The sequence below is a fragment of the Alnus glutinosa genome, chromosome 6, assembly GCF_958979055.1.
Source record: "Alnus glutinosa chromosome 6, dhAlnGlut1.1, whole genome shotgun sequence".
Lineage (NCBI taxonomy): Eukaryota > Viridiplantae > Streptophyta > Magnoliopsida > Fagales > Betulaceae > Alnus > Alnus glutinosa.
Genome location: NC_084891.1, coordinates 14,318,923 through 14,342,659, shown reverse-complemented (window position 1 = coordinate 14,342,659; position 23,737 = coordinate 14,318,923). Strand labels below are relative to the sequence as shown.

Sequence of the window (23,737 nt, the reverse complement as noted above, 5' to 3'; positions counted from 1 at the left end):
ATACAAAACATCAAACTGTAATAAAATTAAAGGTTTAACATATGTAAATTAAGGATTTGAATGTATAACATTCAACACTTATCAATATATATATACATATATATAAAAGTTAAACGATTGCATTTAACGTATGCAATAAGAAAGAATTTTTATGCAAACCATGGTTCATACGTCATTAGCATGCTTAAAAAAACAAACCCCATCATCAACATCAACAAGGGATCTAACATCAAATCACTCATAAATTGACAATTAAGACATCACATTTTCTCAAAAGTGTAGAGTGAAATTAACATCCAATCATGAGGTTTCATGTTAATCTCAAGATAAGTACCTCAAATATCATTGCAAATTATTTTATTTTATTTTCACTCAATGCTTAGTGAGGCAAAAGGCCCGGTTAATCAGTGAAAAACTCAAAATGATATTATTCTATATTTTTTTTAATATAAATATAAAAATATCTTGCAAGCCAAGGTTATTTATCAGTAGGTCATCAAACAATTCTCAAAATACACAATTAAGCACAAATTCATACCCCACGGATTACATGCTAATGTGCTCGTGATAATTCAACTCAAAATAAGTGAAGTTTCACTAGCCCAAAAATAAGTCAAAAGACTCAGATTCCTAATGACATGATATATTCAACACTTTAAGCAAGTCAATAAAATGCATACCACAACTACAGTTTAAGTCAAACTTGACAACAACAATATTTTTTTTTTTTTAAAAAAAATAAGAGCAAAAAGACAACTAAAAATAACCAAACAAACAAACAAACAGACAGAGTGTTTTTCAATACCCTCAAACTTGAATTACACATTGTCCTCAATGTGTAGTGTAAAAATACGTCACCAGAAGTAAGGAAACATCAAGGTGTGAAAAAGGCCGGGAGTCTCCCAAACTTAAACACCAAACACCTGTCAACAACACTAACAGCAACATTCCTGTCAGAAATAAAAATAAAATGAAACATGAAAGAAATTAAATGTACAAAAAGTAAAAGGGAAAGGAAAATTTACAACGCCTTCCCCGATCACGTGGATGTCCAACCAATCCCTTCCACCCTTTCTTCTTTAAAATTTGGTATCCCTCTGGTAGAATGGGTCGCCTTCTTAGGTAGCCAACTTGCTTGTTTCGACGGATCTTCTTAGGATGACGATTCCTAGATTTTTGACCGTGTGGGCATGGATCCTTGACAATTTTGGCACAAGATGGCTCTTTGAGACATTGAAAAATTGAAGCTTGGGGCTTATGAAGTGTTTCAAGAAGGACTGTGATGAAGGAATGAGCTTCAGTACTCATTTCTTTGTCGTTAGACAAATTTGGATTTGACGGGGGCGCTGTGTGCTCCAGGTGCTCAACAAATTCCAAGTGCTCTCATTTCTCTTCCTCCTCAGCTAGGGAATGATATCTCAGTGGTTTCCCCGTTCTCAGGTTGTATCTCAAGAGTGGAATCCAATAAGGCCTCATCTTGCTCAGGTACTAAGTCCAAATCAAATTCGAATTGAGCACAGCTTTCTTCAAATGGATCATCTAGATTTGGCTCTTTAACAATCGTCTCAAAAACTACCTCACTCCCAAAGTGTGGTGGTGGCAATGAGGATTGTTGGAATCATTCTCATCAATCATGTAGTGCCCTGTAGCCATCAACAGACCCTGAAACTCTTCTTCCTCCATTCTATTTAACATAGCAACCAGATGATGAAGTTGTCCTTCTAACCTTTCAATCGCAGAAGTGTTGGACATAGTGGCATATTCGATCTCTTGAAAGGCTTGGCTATCAACCATGGGAATGGCTATTCATATTCTTTTGTTTGGTAATAACTCACACATTTTAATCGGAATTCAAAAAAAATTACTAAAAAAACCCTATATTATATTATTATAAAAATTAAAATAAACTGGTGGGTGGCCGACCACCCACCGTTTATCAGAGGTGGCCACAGCCACCCCCGAGTGGGCTCCGGGGGTGGCCGGCCACCCCTGATAAGAGAATCAATGGTGGCCAGGCGACCCCCGATGTACACTAAGGGTGGCCGCGGCCACCCCTGACGAGAACTGGGGGTGCCGACCCTAGTTTCTTTGGGGGTGGTCGCACCACCCCCGAAACGCCTCGGGGGTCCCCTCGAGGCATTCCGGGGATGTTGCGACCACCCTTGGCCCTCCACAAGGGTGGTCGGCCAGCCACTTTGGGGGTTTTTCTTTAAAAAAAAAAAAAAAACAGAACAAAACAAAAAACAAAAGATTTGAAAGAAAATAAAAAATGAGTTTTTTTTTTTTTTTTTTTTTTTTTTTTAAAAAAATGTAATCTTTACTCCCAAAGAATAGCTATTCCTCTCATTTTTTAGAGGAATAAATATTCCTTTTCGTAATGGAATAGCTATTCCATGAAATAGACCCCTATCAAACTAAAGAATAGTTATTCCTATAGAATAGCAATTCCATTTCAGGGGCATATTCTGCAAACCAAACGGGGCCTAAGTATTATCAATGATGAAGTTCCATCCTTAACATCAGTTGAGGATTTTAGCCTCTAATGACTAAAAGCACCAAACACACTTGTAATGAAAACATAAAAATAAAAGAAACTAAAGTAGAATAGAGAAGACAGCAAGAAAAAATTAATCTAAATTACAAAAGAAAGAAAAGAGCTAAAAACATGCTCTGAAAAAGAATGTGAATCCTTAAGTGGTGCATATCATGGGATTTTTATAACAAAACATTAGGTTAAACCCTATATTTTCAAAATGGCACCTCTACCCCTCAAAATCTTAATAAGAGAAAAGACTGCTAGGGTTTAGGTTAAATGCATCTATTTTCAAAATGACACATCTACCCCTCAAAACCCCTAATAAGAGAAAAGAATGCTAGAGTTTGGGTCAGATGCATCTGCAAAGAGCAAAGAAAAATATGTCTTTTTTTTTTTGGTTCCCAATTAAAGAAAAAATGTCATTTTGGGGAAGAAAGTCGCGTCTACCCAGTTCTGCCACGTCTGCACTATTGCGCTCGAGTGCACATCAGGTTGCGCTCGAGCGCTTTCGCAGTGACTCGTGCACCATACGCTCTGGTTGCCTGGGGTGCTGGTTGCCATGCCCGCTAACTGCCGAGTGCGCTCGAGCTCACTTGGTTTCAACAAAATTGTTGCCACGTCATTCCTAACACCCGTGCTTGAATGGCTCTGAAGACTTCTTTTCCCGCTTATCTGTAATTCTACATAAATACCGCAATTTTCTTTCAATTACCTGCAAAACACTGAAATACCAAAACTAACCAAAAGCATTAGAAAATAACAAAGCTAAAAGGTTTAACAAATGCAAATTAAGGTGTCCAAATATACAATATTTGGCACTCATCAGAGAAGATCTAGAGGTTGAGTCAAAAACAGGAAGAACAAGTTCTTTATCATTCAACATGAAAGCTTGTTTATATTATCTAACCCTGTTTACCTTGAAGAAAATTTTCCTAAGATCGGTATTCCGCTTCTGCTAATTAAAGGCTATGGTGTGTTGTATTTGGTTAATAGGTTTGTTGTTTAAGGTTTCTAGTATGAATCTTAGAGGTTTGACGTTGATTGACGTATGGGTTATGAATAAGCATGTGTTACCTTGTTAATCTTGCATGATTAACCTAATGTTTGGAATAATTAATTTAGATCCCTATGTTTTCAAGATGTATTATAGTAGATTTGTAGTTGAGTTAGTAAATCTTATAAGTAGGATGTTATTTTATGGATAGATTAATGATGGATTAAAGATTAGATGATGATGGTGAACTTGTATAAGTGTGGAAGTCATATTTGGGCTTAGAATTGTATTAAGAAGTGAAATCAAACACTAGCTTGTGTTGAAATGGATAAAGCTATGACCTTTATAGAAATGAGAATTTTGCCAAACTGAGCAAATGTTCAATGGAAGTATCAAACGATCAATCGGCATCATTCGACTTGAATACTTAACGATCGATACCATCGAACGTTAATCGTTCAACACGAATACCAAAGGTTCCAGGGTCATACATAATGACCATTTTGCCTTAAAAATAGGTTTAACGTTATTTTAGCATAGATTAAGACAAATATGAGACCCTTTCGCAAATTTGAACATTGCAGACTATCAACGAAATTCCAGTGAAAAATCATGACCAATGTGAGTAAAACTCACATGGATACTTATTATTATTTTCTTTCCGCATAGCATGATTATTTTATGTAAAATAAGCATTTTTACAACTCACACTAAATACATTTTAGAATAGTGTTAACTTTATTTTTGTGTAAATATTTGATGTAATAAGATAATGAAAATGATGAGTTTATAAATGCACTTATATAAGAAATTGTGAATTAAATTGCATCGTATGACATTGTACACCGGTACGAATGGGATAACAGTTATGGGCTTATTATTATACATGTTAATCCTATAATCAAAGAGATTTACTTTTATGTTTGACCTTGAATTCAATAGTTGTTTTGATGTGTACACCATGTACAAATGTATCACCATTACAAACGTTATTAACAGCGTGGGCCATCCGAGATCGGACTTGGTCAGGTTGCTAGTGACGAACGGTATGTGGCAACATCCAAAGCATCGGTGTTGTACTATAGATCACTCTGGACAATGCCAACAAAATCAAGCATAGCCAACGTTGGAGAAAGCTAGGGGTGAGAAATAAAAAACTAACAAATTATTTAGTTTTTCCTACATATGATTCACATCTACAATGGAGTATATAAACATGCAAGTCAAAAAACAAATCCCTTAATTCGACAAATCTGGAGTTGGTGAGAATCCTTTCTCGTTCGTTGGTGCAATTTCATTGTTTGATTCAAAGGTTGGTGAGAATGAAAAAGTTTATATCAATGTGTCTGCATATGCACAAGCCAGAATGTGCGGAAATTTGTTTACACACCCCCTTACTACCTCCCCCCCTCTCCCCTCTCTGGTCAGCATTTTAAACTTATCCAATTACAATGACTCTTGAGGTTTCCTATTGTCCTGTTAGTATGATATTATTTAAGCAAATTTTATGGAACATTTAACCAGTGATGATAGTTAAAACGGTACTGCAATCACTTTAAAAATCTACAAACGCTATTTTCCAAGGGTGTAACAATCTATGATTTAAAAAAAAAAAAAAAAAAAAAAAAAAAAAAAAAAAAAACCCAGCTAGAAGCCGAGGTGTGACAAAACAAATATGGCTAGCTAGCTTGTAACTCGGAAAAGGGCAACAAGGTGTTGGGACAATATAATCATAACAACAACACAAAGATGATAATGGGGGAAGACACGATAACAAATAAGAAAGCTGTTACAAATCATTCCCCGGTTCATTTGTTGTCCACCTTTTTGCAGATCAACCATTGGACAAATCCAATTGTTGTTTTGCAAATCCGCTGAATGTACAGTGGATGTAAAAGGGCATGATTTTTTTTTTTTTTTTTTTTTTTTTTTTTTTTTTTTTTTTTTTTCAATAAATAGAATGACAGTAGCCATGAAAGAGTACAATACAATATGTGGCTGTGATTGAGCACTACGGGATCTAGAATGCGAGTCGAAGTAGAATCAAGTATAAATCTTGTATCTTTTACGGATTTAGGATCTGTTGCTAGGCCAAAAGCGGGGAAACAGAAAAAGTAAAAGATGACGAGCCCTCCAAATTATTGACTACACTGATTTACCTTGGAGCAATTAGACCAACAGAAAGACACATTCCAACAAATCTTCATCTGACATCAAGAGTTCCAAAGAACTTCTCTCCCATTCATCCTTTCATTTTCTTTCTGATAAAATCTGAAGCATAGGAAAAAAATAATAATAAAAAAGTAATAGAAGGTCAACGGAGCAGTCAAAACATGATAAAACATAACAAGCTGCATAGAGCAAAATAAATTGATACCTGAAATGTTATAGTACTTTTCAAATTCGGAAGGACCTGGGAACCTGGGTTCAAACTGATCCATAAAAGATAGAGCAATAAGAACAGAAAGCTACTCATCCTGAATTGAATGAAATACATAGTCAAAACAACCAAATAACATAGAATAATGTCTATGATCTACTAATTAACAGAATAATGGATTAAACGCTTTACATATTATCTATCCACTGAACATTATAACATGAAACTGGTTTAGTCATTTTTGCCACCTATGCATGCAGAAAGCCGAAGCTTTGAGAGGCCAAGTGCCAAGCTTTGACAAGCCCCAATTCCTATCAAAATCCAATGTGATTGTACTTTTAGTCCCCTCACGTAAAAAACATTATGTGGTCTGGCATTGGAAGACCTCAGTAAGTCCAAACTTCCATCACATTCGTCAATATTCTGCATGCTTTAAGTAATATACTTTCAGATCGATAGCTGGAAGAAAAAAGAGGGACAAAAAAAGTATACAAGCATCAATAGCTTGCTTATCAACAATATGCAAATTAGTATTGATTCGGCTATAAAAGCTACTACACAAACAGTAGGCACATTTGTAAACCACACAAGTTCATATCTGAACAAAAATCCCCATACCAGTTACTTGGTCGAAGAATTTCGTTTTAATGATGCCATCCAGCTGCTTGAAGCACCAGCTCCATTCCCGAGTCCACGACCCATGTATGCAGTTTCTGTTGGCCTTTCAGGTTCTGGAAATATACTTTTGAAGGATCTCGGCAGAGCAGATGAAATAGATGGCATTGGTGCGTTGCTCACAATCTGCAAAAATATATCTCAAAATATTGTGACTCACATTGACCAAAGAGTTTTTATTTTTATTTTATATATATATATATATATATATATATATAACTAAATGGCGCACCCAAGTACGAAGTGAGAAACATCTATCCAGGTACGCACCATCTTCCACGCTACAACACTCTGAGAGCTCTTGGCATTCCACCAACACGTATATAAGTCAACTAGTCTAGGCATAACCCGAGACAATCCAAATCGACTGAAGAAAATATCCCACAAGGCACCGGCAACCTCACAATGGAGAAGAAGATGGTCCATGTGTACTATGAAGACTGTCCGGACAGCAAGTTGGCCTGTCCAGACAGGCACTCCAGCAAGTAGGCTTTTGCCAAGCCCGTCCGAACAGGTGATCCAGAAAGTGCACTTTTATAGGCATGACGGACAGGGCGTTCACGTGTCCAGACACTAGGATATGGAGCTACGGAGCCCTAGTTGCGTCCGGACATGCAGCAAGGGTGTTTGGACACAACCGCCTAGAAATTCCGGTTTTCTATTTCAAGACCTATTTTCAGACGTTGTTAAGAGATATTGTGGAAACAATGAGGTATTTTCTAGGTTTTCTATATAAGTAGTTTTCTATAGGGGGTTTGAGAGTTAAATAGTTTAATCAACGTCTCTGAATTGTAAAAGTCTCTTGTATTATTTCTCCATCATAGTGAAATCTGCTGCAACTCTATGAACGTAGCCCTTAGTGTTGAACCACATAAATCTCGTGTTCTTGTGTGATTGCCTTTAAGTCTTTCATTCTGTTTTCTTCTTATTTTTTGTTCTCACGAGTCTTGGAAAATAGGATTAATTTCCTAACAATCGGTATTAGAGCTTTTTTTGATTTGAGTGGGAGCGATGACTATAGAAGAACAAAAGATTGGTATCCAAAAATTCAATGTCACAGATTTTGAATACTGGAAGATGCAAATTGAAGATATTCTTAACGGGAAGGATCTCCATCCACCTCTTTTGGGATAACAACCTAACAACATGTATGATAACGAGTGGGCTCTACTTGATCGTAAGGCTCTGGCAGTTATCAGGTATCACGGTCAAAATCACTTGCACACAAAACTGTAAAGGAGAAGACCACAACAGGTCTAATGATGGCTTTGCCAAGTATGTATGAGAAGCCGTCAGCTAACAACAAAGTGCACCTGATGAAGAAATTGTTCAACCTAAAGATGGCTGAAGGAGCTTCGATGGCACATCTTAATGAATTCAACACTATCACGAATCAATTATCCTTGGTGGAAATTGATTTTGATGATGAGATTTGTGCGTTAATCATCTTGGCGTCTTTGCCAAATAGCTGGGAAGCCGTGGGAATGGCTGTGAGTAACTCTGGAGGGAAGAGTAAACTGAGACATGAAGACGTCAAGGATTTGGTTCTTGGTGAGGAGGTCCACAGGAAGGATGCTGGTGAAACCTCCGGTTTTGGTGCAGCCTTAAACCTTGAAGAAAGGGGCAGAAGTCAAGAGAGGAACTCTGGAAGGGCAGATCTAAATTCAGAAAGGGTAGGAGCAAATCCAAGTTTGGGCGACAACCTGAGTGTCAGAATTGTGGCAAGACAAGCCACTTCAAGAAGAACTGCAGAGAACTAAAGAAGACTAATGAAGATTCTGCAAATGTCGTGGTGACAAAAGAAGTGCAGGATGCTCTACTTCTCTTTGTTGATAGTCCTCTTGACTCTTGGGTTTTGGACTTAGGAGCCTCCTTTCATACCATAGTGATCCGTGAAATTCTCGAAAAATATGTTGCTGGAGATTTCGGGAAGGTGTACTTGGCTGATGAATCGACACTAGAGATTGTAGGCATGGGTGATGTTCGCATTAGAGTCCAAAGTGACTTGGTATGGAAGCAACAAAAGGTCATGCATGTCCTAGAGCTGAAGAAGAACCTGATTTCAATGGGACAACTTGATGATGAAGGATATTCCATTAACTTTCATGGTGGTAAGTGAAAGATCAGCATTGGAACCGGGATTTTGGCTCAAGGATACAAGACAGGTACTCTCTATATGACTACAAATATTAGAGATACAGTTGTTGTTGTAGATGCTAGCGTTAATTCAAAATTGTAGTATTTAAGGATTGGACATATGAGCGAGAAATGGATGAAGGTATAGTCAAAGGGAAAACTACCGGAACTGAAGTCAATTGAGTCTGACATATGTGAAGGTTGCATCTTAGGTAAGCAGAAGAAGGTGAGTTTCGTAAAAGTTGGAAAAGCACCTAAGCTGGAGAAGCAGGAGCTGGTACACAAATTTGTGGGGTCCTTCCTTAGTGACATAGCTTGGAGGCTCGCGATACTATGTTACATTCATTGATGACTCAAGCAGGAAGGTATGAGTTTACTTGTATATGAGGAAGGTATGAGTTTACTTGTATATGAAGTTTTTAAGAAGTGGAAGGGCATGGTAGAGACAAAAACTGGTCTGAAACTGAAGTGCCTAAGATCAGACAATTTAGAAGAATATGAAGATGGGGTTTCAAACAGTTTTGTGCGATTAATGGGATTAGGATGAAGAAAACTATCCCAAGAACACCACAATAGAATGGAGTGATTGAGGGCATGAACAAGACCCTCAATGAGTGTGCAAGAAGCATGAGGTTGCATGCTGGGCTACCGGAAACTTTCTGAACGAATGCAGTAAGCACTGCTACTTACTTGATAAACAGAGGACCCTCAGTTCCTTTGAATCATAGACTACTTGAAGAAGTCCAGAGTGAAAAGAAGGTAAATCTTTCTCACTTGAAAGTTTTTGATTGTATTTCATATGTATACATTGAATCTGATGCTTATAGCAAGCTAGATGCTAACTCTAGAAAATGTTATTTCATTGGCTATGGAGATAAGGCATTTGAGTATAGGTTTTGGGATGATCAAAACCAGAAGATCATTAGAAGTAGGGATGATACTTTTAATGAGAAGCTATGCATTAGAATGATTCTAGTGCAGAGCCAGCAAGCATTGAGTCGGAGGCTAAGAAGCCTGAAATTATTAGACTAGATGGAATTCCTAAAGGTGCAGCTCAAAGAAGGAATTTAGAAATTGATGAGGATCTAGAAACTAAAGGGGGTCCAGAAGTTGAAGAAACAGTAGATCAGCAGACTGAACAGGGTACACCGACAGTGGCTGTAAGAAGGTCTCTTAAAAACATTAGACCTCCACAGCATTATTCACCCTCCTTGTTCTATATTCTATTGACTGATGGTGGAGAGCATGAGACTTATGATGAAGCCTTGCAAGTTCAGAATTCAACCAAGTGGGAGTTAGCCATAAAGAATGAGACGGACACATTGATGACTAACCAAACATGGGAGTTGATCGAGCTACCAGTAGGAAAGAAGACTTTGTATAACAAATGGGTGTACAGAATCAAGGGTGAGCATGATAGTAGCAAGCACTACAAGGCAAGATTGGTTGCCAAGGGCTTTCTGCAGAAGGAAGGTATTGGTTACACATATTTTCCCCAGTTGTAAAGATGAGAACAATTAGAATAGTACTGAGAACTGTGGCGGCAAAGAATTTATATCTTGAGCAGCTGAATGTGAAGACAACATTCCTCCATGGTGAGTTGGAGGAGGATATCTACATGCGTCAACCACATGGATTCAGAATACAGGGAAAGGAGAATCTGGTGTGCAAATTGAGAAGGAGCTTATATGGCCTAAAATAAGCTCCAAGACAATGGTACAAGAAGTTTGACAACTTCATGTACAATACTGGGTTTACGAGGTGTAGTGCAGATCATTGTTGTCTATTGCCATGTTAAGAGTTTTGAGAACTCTTATATCATTATGTTGCTGTATGTGGATGATATGCTCGTTGCAGGGTCCAGCATTGGGGCAGATTAACAATCTGAAGAAACAGTTGTCAAAGCAATTTGTCATGAAGGATTTGGGAGCTACTAAACAAATCCTAGGTATGAGAATCATTAGAGACAGGGTCAATAGTACGCTGAAGCTTTCACAAACAGAGTATTTGAAGAAGTTCTCAACAGATTTAGCATGGATGAAGCTAAATTAGTGAGCACACCATTGGGAAGTCAGTTTAGACTAACCAAGGATCAGTCACCAAAGACGGATTAGGAGAAAGTCTACATGAACAAGGTACCTTACGCCTTAGCTATTGGTAGTCTGATGTACGCCATGGTGTGTACAAGACCGGATATTGCGCATGCCGTGGGAGTAGTGAGCAGATACAGGAGTAATCCAGGCAAGCAACAGTCGGAAGCAGTCAAGTGGATTTTGAGGTATCTAAAAGGTACTTCAAATACATCCCTTTGCTTCATAGGAGTAGATATGAAGTTGCAGGGTTCTGTGGATGTTGATCTAGCGGGTGATGTTGATAGCAAGAAAAGTACTATTGGGTTTGTATATACCCTAGGTGGTACAGCTGTGTGTTGGCCTTCAAAGTTGCAGAAAATTGTTGCTCTTTCCACAACAATAGCTGAATATTCAGCCGTGATAGAAGCCAGAAAGAAGTGGTTTGGCTACAAGGTTTCCTGGATGAGTTGGGTAAGGATGAGAAGGGTGTTCTACACAATGATAGTCAGAGTGCTATCTTTCTTGCGAAGAACCCAGCGTATCATTCAAGAACGAAGCACATTCAGTTAAGGTATCATTTCATTCACTCTCTCCTACAAAGTAAACAGTTGATTTTTAGAAGATTTGTGGCAGTGAGAATCCGGCAAACATGTTGACGAAAGTTGTAACTATTGAGAAATTGAAGTTGTGAACATCTTCAGTTGGTCTTCGAGGTTGAAGACGAGAAAGAAAGGTTGCAGCAGCAGTGCTTAAGGCATGGAGGAATGCGGAGCTGAAGTTGGCGGGCAGACCAGTCTCCAAGTGGGAGATTGTTATTCTGTGGAGACTATCTGGATAGCAAGATGGCATGTTCGGACAGCAAGTTGGCCTGTCCGGACAAGCACTCCAGCAAGTAGGCTTTTGCCAAGCTTGTCCAAATAGGTGTTCCAAAAAGTGCACTTTTTTGGGCATGTCCAGACAGCGTGTTGACGTGTCTGAAGATGCAGGACATAGAGCTAAGGAACCCTAGTCGTATCCAGACATGCTGCGAGGGCGTTCGGACACAATCATCTGGAAACTCTGGTTTTCTATTTAAAGACCTGTTTTGAGATACTATTGTTATGAGAAAATTTGTGAAAACACTGAAAGGTCTTTTCTAGGTTTTCTAAAGAAGTTTTCTACAAGGGGTTTGAGAGTTGAATAGTTTAAGCCACGTTTCTGGATTATAAAAGTCTCTTGTATTATTTCTCCATCATAGTTAAATCTGTTGCAACTCTGTGGACGTAGCCCTTAGTGATGAACCACGTAAATTTTGTGTTCTTATGTGATTGCTTGTAGGTATTTCATTCCGATTTCTTCTTATTTTTTGTTCACACGGGTCTTGGGAAATAGAATTAATTTCCTAACACTATGAACTCCCCATTCCTTTTATACATTAAACACCTACCAACCACGATGACATGTCATTTCCTCAAATTATCCATGGTAAGAATCTTTCCTAGGGCCGTCGACCAAGCAAAAAAAAAGCCTCCCAAAGGAACCTATGTCTGCCGATTCACTCTTCCAAGCGAAATGTAAGCCATCATTGCGCTCCAAAACATTGTAGAAGGACGTCTAGTATGGCTAAAGAACTTCCCACAACCCCTTCTAATGTTCTTGCATAAACCCACTTCAAACATCTCAAGAGGCTCATTAGAACACCACCCCACCCCACAAATGGCAATTTAGTGTCTACCATCACTCTTCACTATGCCTCTCTCTCGTGCATAGCGCCACATCCATTTCTTTAAGAGAGCTCGATTGACATCAGCAAGTTTCGGACCCCTAGCCCTCCTTCAGAGATCGGAGAACAAACCTTCGATCTGCTTACCTGATGATATTTGAACTCTTAACCTAGCCTACCCCATAGGAAGTCACGTTGAAGCTTCCCAATACGGTTTGCAACCCCACGCTAGAAGAGGAAAGAGAGACAAAAAGTACGTAGGTAGATTGGAAAGTGTAATCTTTATAAGGATAATCGTACCACCTTCAGCCAAATACAACCTTTTCCAACTACCCAAGTGACGCTGTATCTTTTCAATAACGCGGTTCCAAATAGATTTGTCCTTATAGGAGGCCCACAACAAAAGATCAAGATACTTCAAAGGTAGACGGGAAACCGCACAGCTTATAATACCTGCCAACACATCCACGTAAACACCCACAAGAATCAATACTGACTTAGACAAATTAACCTTTTTTTATTTTTTATTTTTTATGACGAGGAACCCCTTCAAGGTAGGGCCACTTCGTGTACCCACCCTTGTCAGGTAAACTTCGGACCCCATGTAAAGCGCCATCTCCACACAGATCGGGTAACTTAGCCAAATTAAATTTCAAGCCTAAGACAACTTCAAAACATAAAAATAAGCATTGCATATGTCGTAGATAATCTGGGTCAGCCCTATTGAAAATCAAAATATCATCCGCAAACAAAAAATGAGAGATATCAATCCATGTCCCTACAACGAAGCCACATAACAATCCCCCACTCACTATAGTAGAGATCATCGTACCCAAACCTTTATCACAATGACAGACAACAAAGGGGACAGAGGGTCCTCTTGTCTCAAGCTGCAGGAGCTACTAAAAAACCTGATGGGAGTGCCATTCACCAAAACCAAGAACCGCATCGTCGAAACACTAAAAACTATCCATGAGCACCACTTCCCCCCACCACAGCTCCTCAAGCAAGTACATAAAAAAATCCCATAAACATGATCATAGGCTTTTTTCTAAGTCCAGCTTGCAGAGTACACCAAAACAGAACCTCTCCTTCTTTTCCCTTCAAATTCTTCTATGGTCAGAAAGAAACCATGCCTATTTGCATGTTGCTGCGCAAGAATCCGCGGAAAACCCGAAACGGATTGATTCCAGAACACCCTACAATCACGAGCCGTAACCAGGTCCTGAAAAGACTTAATCAACCAGGCAACCTCATCTTTATCTATAAGAATGGACCTAGTCACTCCTTTCCTACGTTCATGAATCCTAATGCCTATGAAACCCCCCACTACCGACAAGACAAACTCCTTAGACTCGACAGACCACCAACGAGACGAATGCATCATATCACCTTTTCGAAAACTTGTTTGGTAACAATAATACCTTTCCCCTGAAAGCATTCTACAACTTAGGGATAATCTTCTCTAGCACTATCTTTAACCCATTTGTCAAAATCTTTGCAATAATTTTGTAAATGCCACTCATAAGGCTAATCAGGCGAAAGTCTTTGGGATCAACAACCCCTGCAATCTTCAGAATGATGGCAATAAATGTGTTGAAGATGGAAACTGTCGATTTGATTCCCCTTGATTTAGGCCTAGTATTATTCTCTGATTTTATGTGATTTGAGCTGAATGTAATATTTCATTATTTCTTTCCATATTTTTTTTTTTGATAAGTAAGAAAAGTTTTATTAGAAAAAAGCGTAAGGCGCCCCTAAGTACATACACAGGAACAACCAAAGCCAATCCACAAAAAGCACCCAACAAAACCCTAAAGCCCAAAAGGAGCACCCGAGAACAGCCCACAAAAGAACCCAACAAAACCCACAAGGAGGTAAGCCCTAAAACCTGAAAACCTCTAAACCCACGAGGGCACAAAACCCTACTATATGAGAGCCTTGCCTTTCTCGCGCCTAGAGGGAGCCCTTGCAACGCCGTCATTAATGGAACTTTTTAAATTCAAAAGTTTCCTCTTTCCTTTGGTCTTTTGGCGTGCTATCATCTTGTCTCAATGGAATTCATCTTCCATGGCATCAAGGATTGCCAAAGACTCCTCGCCCTAAACACCGTCCAACAACCAATCTAAGGGCAGCCCATCCCAAAAATCATCCTTATCCCAAACAACTAACTCCCCATTAAGAGCAAACCCAACAGGTCATTCCTGAGATTGAGAAAAACCATAGCCCTCTACGAATGAAGGAATGATGCGACAACCCGGGGGGGAGTGAAGCCCTATCATCCCAACATCCTTGGCCTCACGAGACGCGGTAGGGGCTATTGCAGCTGGGCGAGGGAAACCCTTCTTCACAGAACCCACAAAATTCTTCACTGGAGGCACTGCAGCTACTTCCTTTTTAGCAGAACAGATAGGTGTCTTCGAAGCAGCTAGGGAATTTGCTAACAGCCCCTCATTTCACTTCACTGAGTGACCTTCCTTGAGATCCCTAGCCTTCCGGTAATAGCTTTGTAAAGGTTTAGTAGATTGTATCGCAAGGAGAGAAGAACGAATCTTCTCACCCAACTCAGCCGCCCCTGAGAGAGAAGGAAAAGGGAAGAAAGGTTGAGTCAACCCAGCACCAACACCAACTGAGTTGCTAGACATAAGGACAGAAGCATCAGGACTAGGCAGCGTGATGGATTCAGCCGCTGGAACGAGAGGCAAATGGCTTGACACACTCCTAGAAGATGACAGCCCCAGAACCACCCAAGATTCTGTCCCCGACGAAATCTCCGGCTGAATCTCCGTCATACCCATACCCACATCTCCAGCTGGAACAAGCTTCCAACAGCTAGGCCCACCCTCGGAAGAAGACAACCCTAGAATCAACCCAGAGACTGTCGGCAATGTCAACTCCAGCCGAAGAGAGCACCCCAAAACGATCGTCGACACCGGACCCACATCCTCGGAAGCTTCTGTCTGAAACGATGCTTTGGTTTTGATTTTCGGCAAGAAGCAACCCAACCGAAGCCCTTTCCATTTGAGGCCCAAACCAGACCTAGCAAACCAGCCCAAAAGATTCCCAAGAGCCCCGCCCAAAGCCAATTTAAAGCTGAGGAGCATCCTAGTCCACGTACGTAAATTTGAATTCAAATGAGATGGACCTCGTGCAAAGTAAACATCATGCATCTTCTTCTTCACCAGCGGAAAACGTGGTAAACCATTGTCCAGCGGATCAAATGAAGAGCTCCATGACCATACTGGAGGCGTGGACTTCTCCGTCGACCCGTGCGGTTGCTCCTCCAGGTCAAAGTAATTCACCACCAATCTCCCCGTCTTCGACCACCCTACACCATGATTTCGGAAATAGTCCAACCCACACAGTTCTCCCTCCGAACCCCGCAACCCAGCATGCGTGCCGTGAGAGACAACTTCCCCCCGAACCACTGCCGCATACAATGGAGGAGACCCGCCTAGCCGACTGGAAGAGACACCCCTTATCTGAGTCCCCTCCAAAGAGGACGCCTCAAAACCCATCGTCCGATCCTTAGGACCGAGGAAATTGATCATCTTCTGCAGTTCCCCCACAACCCGAGCCTAGCCCCAACCTTCACGACCTTCAAGGAGCCAAATAGCCCCTTTTCGACCACCCTCAATGAAAACTTCCACCTCTAGGTAGCGGCCGGACTTGTTCTCATCCCCTCGAACCATCAATACTTTCACATCCTCCCGGAAGTACTTGACGAATTCCTTCGCTGAAACCTTCAAGGCCTCCTCTACAGAAGCCAACAACCAAGCTGAACCTTGAAGACCCAAAAATATGAACCCGAAGAACCCCTTTCTCCTCTCCTCCAAGCGCAGTTCCGGCACTTCAACCTCCACTGAAAAGGAAAAACGTTTGGCTTCCACAGAGAAGCACCGCTCCATCTGATGCAAATCTGAAGAGCTAGAAGAGGAGACACCCTGGAACCATACCCACAAAACAAACCCTCGGTACCGCCAACCAAAACCCAGCACCAAGTGAACTCGGAGAAGAACAAACAGAGATAACCCAAAAGACAAGACCTTTAATTCCATCAAGAGTCGGGATGAAACATACTCAAAGTCAATTTCTTCATCCAGCATATGGAACAAGTTATCTTCTATTTGCTCATTGATCATGGAAACTGGATCCTTTTCTATGAGATGTCGAAGAGTAGAGACAGCAAGATGCCTTAAAGTGGGCTATTCAATTTTATTTTTTATTTTTTATTTAAAAAAAAATTGTATCAGAGAATTCTTCATCCATATTAGTTTCTAGGTCTTCTCTATTTAAACATAAGTAACCGTATGGAATTAAATATGAATAAAAGAAATCTTTTTCTCTTTTCTACTTGGTATCAGAGCCAAATTTGGTTCCTGGTTTGCTTTCTTTTTCCTTTGTTCTTTTTTTCTTTTCTGGTTCGTCTGCTCTTTGCTTCTTCGACATGTTCATGTGTTCTCACAAGTTGTTGGTTGCGCAACTAGATGTTATCTACCATCATCTAGGTGGCACTTCTAGAAAAGGCACCACCAGTGTGCTCTAGGGCATCCCTCATGCACACGGTGGTGATTAGGTGACCGCCCGATCCTTCACAAACACAGGAAGTGTGGTTTTGATGCATCGATCGTGAACACAACCTGCCCCATCTAATTTCTTGGAAGTTTCTGGCTGGGTTTAGAGTTTTTGCGGCCTCCTGTGTAATGCCCAAGATATTAAATAAGAGTTGCAATGGAATTTAGACTAATTAAGTGATTAAATAAAGAGCGAGAAAGAACACTTACAAATTTCGTTAAGTCTGAATTTGAAACTGGCGTCCAGACAGGGCATTATCATGTCCGGACGTGAAGCACAGAAAGTTTCCAATTCAATGTGTGTCCAGACGGGTTGGACAGAAAGTTCAGCATCTCGTGCGCATCCGAACGAGATGCGGATGGGCAACCTCGAGAAGGATATTTGGGACGTTCCACATCAAGAGCGTCTGCACCGTTCATTGAGACGTCCGGACGGGGGGGTATATAAATAGAGAACCCATGGTTTCATCTCATTTCTCTCATTCTCTCATCTCTCTCACGATTTTCTCTCTTCTCTAACCTAGGGTTTGTATCAAAACCTAAGGTATTGATTTGTAGAAATTTCTAAAGCCAAATCCAACTCCGGAAACGTGATTCTCGATACTAGGTCATCGTATTCACTGATTGGTTTGAGGTAAATACACAAACCCTTTTTCTAGCTTTTCTTGTAGATTGAGTTAATTTTTGGGGTTTCTGCTTAATCCCTCAAATTTCTTAAGGGCTTTTGTGTTTAGAGGAGTTCTAAACCATATTCAAGTAACAGGTAAGCATTTCATGTGGCAAAATTTCAAAGTTGGTCGAAAATCAAGGTAAGACCCAAACCCAAAATTTTCTTCAAGTGTTGTAAATTAGCGATTTTTGTGTCTAACACTAAAATTTCTCTATGGGTTAGTGTTATTAGTTAATGAGGTGTCAAATGGAACCCTAGAAGTTCTATGGTTGCCATGGTAGGTTAACACTTGAGACAATCAAGAACCTATGTGGTGTTTAGAGTTAGAAAGTGCTTTGGGTTAGCCTTGATGTGTAATTGTAATGTGAAATGCAGTGGTGCAATGCAAGGATTGCATTGGGAAGTCCATCACAAGCTCTCCCCCAAGCGGATTAGGTGAGTATTTTACTCACTAAGCAAAGACATTATGTTTTATTGCTTTATAAGTTTTAAACATTTTGATGAATAGTCAACGTTTTACTAATTGAAAAAAGAATAGATTTTTCTTTTTGATAAGTAATAAAAGTTTCATTAAAAAAAGCGTGAGGCTCTCCTAAGTACACCAGGAGTATACTTAGGACCAACCAAACCAGCCCACAAACCTGCAAGGACCTAAAACCCTCAAACCCTAAACCCACATGGAACACTCAACGCTACAGCACGTGAATCTTGCCTTTCCCTCGCTGAGAGGACGCGCTTGCATCGCCATAGTTAATGGAACTTTTTCAAATTCCTCAGCTTCCTCCAACCTTTGGTCTTTAGACGCACAACCTTTACTTTCTGAAGAAAATTCTGTTCAATGGCATCAAAAATCGCCAAGGATGGATCCTCGCCCTTATCACGATCCAACACCCAATCCAATGGCATGCCAGGAGGATAAACACCCAGAGGGTGAGGGAAGTCTCCATCCTCCCCAACCCAAACCTCGTCAACCTGATTGCGCAAAACAATCATACATTTTTTATGTTTTGTTAAAGTGTGATATAATGATTTGAGAGACAAATGTATGATCAACTTTCGATGATTTCAAGCATGTTCAAGATATGTTTGATGAATTATGAGTGATGAAATGTTGTTGAATGATACACGAACACGAAAGCAAATGTATGGCAATTTATAGCATGAACCATGATCATGAACATGAATGAGGAAAAGTGCATAAGAGATTAATGTACTGGAACAAGTCTCCAACATTACACTAAGGGACAAGTCCCTGGGGGCAAGCCCTCGATACTGTTAACTTAATGATGTTATGTAGGATAAGTCTTCGAAAGGAGTGAAAAGCAACCTCTCACTGCCTAGGGACAACTCCCTCATGATTATATGTATGTAATGCGAAAGACTATCCTATAAGGCATCGGGAACAAGTTCCCAAAGATGGAAGAACGGAAGTAAAATATTGATGTATAAGAAAGCATGCATGGCATTCTTTTATATAATGACGTATTACGTTATGTGTTATGTGGGATTTCATGATAAATGTATCGGTATGCATGCCTGAATGGGACAGAGCATATGTATACAGTTATAGCTGGTTGCATATGATGTTTTCATACGTTCTATGCTTAGATATGTTTGTATGCTTGTGTGACGCTACTCCAAAGGGCAGGATGCATGTATATGAGTGTAGCTGAATTATGATGTCATTTATTTTCATGCCTAGATGTGCTTATATGCTTGTATTCCCTAAAAATCGTGGAGTGCTTGTATATGCGTACAACTAACTATATGACATTCAAATATATATGATGTAGATGGGTTAATATGTGTATGCTTCCAAGCGGGAGATTATATATATATATTCACATCTATGTAGTATGATTTCACGTGTTTATAAAACGTCAGTGTTTACTTCATCAACTACGAAACCTTTTTAAAAGAGAAGTATTAATCCACAAAGTAGTTGTTATTGTAAACACATGGTAGAAAGAAAAATCGGCTCATTGTTAATTTAGTGAGTCTTATACTGCTGAGACTGTGGACTCAATAATCTGCCTATGCAAATGTGGTTAACTCTACGATTGCGTAGATGATGTTGTGCAGGTACTGTAAATGTCGATGTGAACCCTGTGGCACTTAATCTGGGTTACTATGACCAAGGCTATTGACATCAGTCATTTATGTCGGGCTAGCAATCAATCGACTTTTGTATATGGTTGTGTCTCATGTGACACCCTTTTTGTATAGCCATACTTTTGTTATGTAAATGATACAATATATAAACTTGAACTACATAGATGTTTATGTCAGCTCGGTGTAAGGTGGGTTTACTCTTTCTCTTATTGATAAGTTTCCACTGCAGTGTTTTGTAACTCTCATCTTGAGTTCATGTTCGTGCTATGTATTGTGAGACTTGGATATATATATATATATATATATATATAGAATCAGGATGGTGTATGTACAGTCTCCCAAACCCCCTGTGACGATTCACTGCAAACAAAGAAATTGTCATGTATTTGAATCGGGTTGCCACGTACTGGAGCAATTGGGCAGCGACACGTGGACCTCCAGGAGCGACAAGGTGAATGACATGTCGTTCAGCATTCTGCCAAATGACAGGTAAGTCCTAAACGACCTATAGTTTAGCAAAAAAAAATGTAGATTGTAGTTTAAGTAGTACTTGTTCTTATGAATTGGTATTATGGTTGATTTTAGTTGAGTCCATGTGGTGTGTGTTGGAGCAATTTGTTTGGTTCGATGTTTGATTTTGAAAATGTCGGAGACAAATCAGAAGAAAAGGGTAGAGAGTCAGGTGACCTCCAATAGTGAAAATCCAACTCTCCAAATTAGTACTGTCAAATTGGATGGGCTCAACTATCTTTCTTGGTCACAATCTGCTCTTTTGTATATTAAGAGCAGAGGAAAAATGGGACACTTGAATGGAAAAATTCAAGAACTTAAGCCAGAAGACCCGATATATGACAAATGGGAAACTGAAAAATTCTACCATTATGTCATTGTTGTTGCATTCAATGCAGTCAGAGATCAATCAGGGTTACTTGTTTCTTCGTACAACAAAAGAGGTTTGAATCCAGCTGCTCAGACTGTAACGCCCAGTAATTTCAAGCTCTTAAGAAATCATTAATATTGTTGAGGAGACAATATCCACATGTTTTTATAAGCAAACCTAAAGTTGTTTTGAAAATTTAAAAAATAAAAACCTAAAAACCCTTAAAAACCTAAAAGTAACATTTAAGCTTTAACTTTGATTAAACCGAAAACAGGTCAAACAGACTCAGATTTAGATAATTCAAAAACCATTGTGCTTACAAAATAAAGATCTATCATGTGGCAAAAGTTAGTAAAAAGTCCACAAGTTGACTTTTTGACCCGAGCCTAAATAACCCAACTGTCGATATTAAACGAAAAACTGTCAAGAAAAATATCTACATGCTTCTAGAAACATTTATGTATAAATAACAAGAGTAATGATGAAAGGATAGGATATCTCAAGAGTAATCATGACAAGAAAGAAAAATCAATAAAGCAAGTGTGAACGCAGAAAGTGGATAAAAGATATTTTGGCTTTATAGACAGAAACTTTGACTTGATTGAAACTAAGTCAAAACAAACTCGAAATGGGACGAACCAAAAAGAGAAAATGTTTGTCATGAAGTCCTCTATCTACTCTCAAAATTTCACGTCAATCGGAGTAGGTTTGACCATCGAAATAATTCTCGGAGTAGGCTGCCCTCTAGTTGGACGAAAATTCTAAAATCCAAATTTGCAAGACATTATCCAATAAGCTAATTCTTTTATTACATTTTGGACCTAAATACCCTTGTTTTCCTCCTATAAATAAGCATGCAAGGCCCTTTGTTTTTCCACACAAATCTTAGACAACTTTCAAGAAAGCTTTTGCTTTGGTTTTCTCTCTCTTTTTCTCTCCTTCTACCACACAACCACTTTGGTGTTCTTGAAGTTATTTTTCTCTCCAAATCAAATTGGTGAGTAAATCTTGACACCTTTTCCTTACTATTTGATTTCATTTGTATTTATTTACTTGTTTATTTATTGCGTTACTACGGAGTGGTTTAAACCCCCGTATTTATTTTACCATTACTACGAAGTGGTTTGATCCCCCGTATTTATTTTACCAATACTACGAAGTGGTTTGATCCCACGTATTTATTTTATCATTTATTGTGTTACTACGGAGTGGTTTAAACCCCCGTATTTATTTTACCATTACTACGGAGTGGTTTAATCCCCCGTATTTATTTTATAATTTATTGTATTCCTACAAAGTGGCTATGCCGCTAATTTCCCTATCCCTTTACATAAAAATATTATCCTGTTAGGATTCATGTTGAAGTAATTACCTTTTAATTGATAACTAAAAACGATGAGTAAAGTGATGTAAAAATATACACATTTTTAATATTGAAAAAAAGACTGATGTATATATCATCTTCTTTGTATAATTGTTACAGAAAATGAGCTAAGAAACCACACCAAGGAGAGTAAGTATGGATTTACTTACTGAGGAATGATTCTATTTTTCATTAGGACTGTGTGGTGTGTGTTTATTACATGTGGTTGTTCATGCATTGCATGTTGTGTCCAATTAATATAACGGCTGATGAGATAGCCATCAACAAGCTGATGTAGTAGCAAGTGGAAGGAAGGCTAGTCAGTGGATCCAGGGGGTTCATAGTGACCCAGGGTGAGTCCAAAGTCCTAATATATAACTAATGTTGGGACCGGTAAGATTCCAGTGCAAACAGGTAAGACTTTAAGTGTGAGGCAAAGGACATGAACGGGTTTGGATACCTAAGAACGAAAGGTCTGAAGTAAGATGATCATAAAACACAAACTAAATAGTTACTACGATGCATATTCATACAACTCTTGCATTTATATTATTTATGAACTGTTATTAATCTGATGGTAACTTAGTTATGAAAATGGATGACTCACTTGTTTGTCTATGTAAATATGATGACGTCATATTTGCATAGTTACTGATGCAGATCTAGAGAATGAAGGCATGGACCCATATGCCAGTTTTGATGGTTTTTGAAACCATCAACGAACTATTATGTGCTAGCTTAGAAATTACTAGTTGCACTTATATGTGTTTTGTTTTATGGCATGTAAATATTTATAATAATGTCATGTTCGACATATTTTATGTTATATGCTTATGTGCCGCCTGTGACACTAATTTTGATGCACCTAGTGTGCATATAGGATGTAAAGATAAACCTAAGTAACTTTTAATAAACGTATCGAGGTATTTCAGTCAGCTCTAAATGTGTTATGCTATCAATTCCTAAGGCTTTAGAAAAAAAAAATATATTCCGCTGCGAGAGTTTATCTCTGATGTAATAATGTCACGTGGAAACCGAAGGTTTCTGCTTATGAATTTGCAGGCTCAAATTCAGGGCGTTACACAGACATATTTTCCAAAATGGTGAACGCTGCGCTGAAATATGATTTGAAGCACCAGATACATGGACTAACCCAAGGTGATTGGTTAGTTGTCACTTATTTTCATAAACTCCGTAGTTTGTGGCAGAAGTTAAATCACTATTAGAACTTACAAACTGAGTGTGCAGCCAATGCCGTTAAAATCAAGATGATGATTGAAGAGGAACACATTTATGAGTTCTTGGGATGATTAAATTCAAAATATGATCATGTGCAGGTTCAAATTTTTGGGAAGGAACCCCTTTCGTCCTTACAAGAGGTTTTTTCCTACGTCCAAAATGAGGAGAGTCGTCGCAGCACCATGCTTCATCCCAGTTCACAAACTCAATCTGCTCTAGTGAGTGCCTTTCCACGTACTTTGAAAGGTGATTTTCGAGGTCGAGAAGGTGGTAGAGTAGCAAATGCAACCCTAGATGACAATGACAAACTTTTTTGTGACCAATGTAATCGATCTCGGCATACACGGGAAACTTGCTGGAGACTTCATGGCAGGCCTACCCGAGGTCGTGGGGGTCACACTAGT

At 39.2% G+C, this 23,737-nt stretch overlaps 1 protein-coding gene across 10 annotated transcripts in view; it reads right to left on the bottom strand.

The window, feature by feature from the left end:
* Positions 1-2,670: 2,670 nt before the first annotated feature.
* Positions 2,671-23,737, bottom strand: part of LOC133870762 (casein kinase 1-like protein 4) — a 47,378-nt gene continuing 26,311 nt past the window's right edge. The window contains exons 12-15 of one of the 10 annotated variants that reach the window (XR_009900782.1): positions 6,529-6,711; positions 6,103-6,369; positions 5,908-5,962; positions 5,287-5,801 (exon numbers count right to left, since the gene is read on the bottom strand). Coding sequence is in view for 2 of the 10 variants with exons in the window: in XM_062307968.1 (XP_062163952.1) it covers positions 18,490-18,711 (222 nt within the window). In the remaining 8 variants the exon portion in view is untranslated. The other 9 variants (XR_009900781.1, XR_009900783.1, XR_009900787.1 and 6 more) reach the window with 9 other exon arrangements.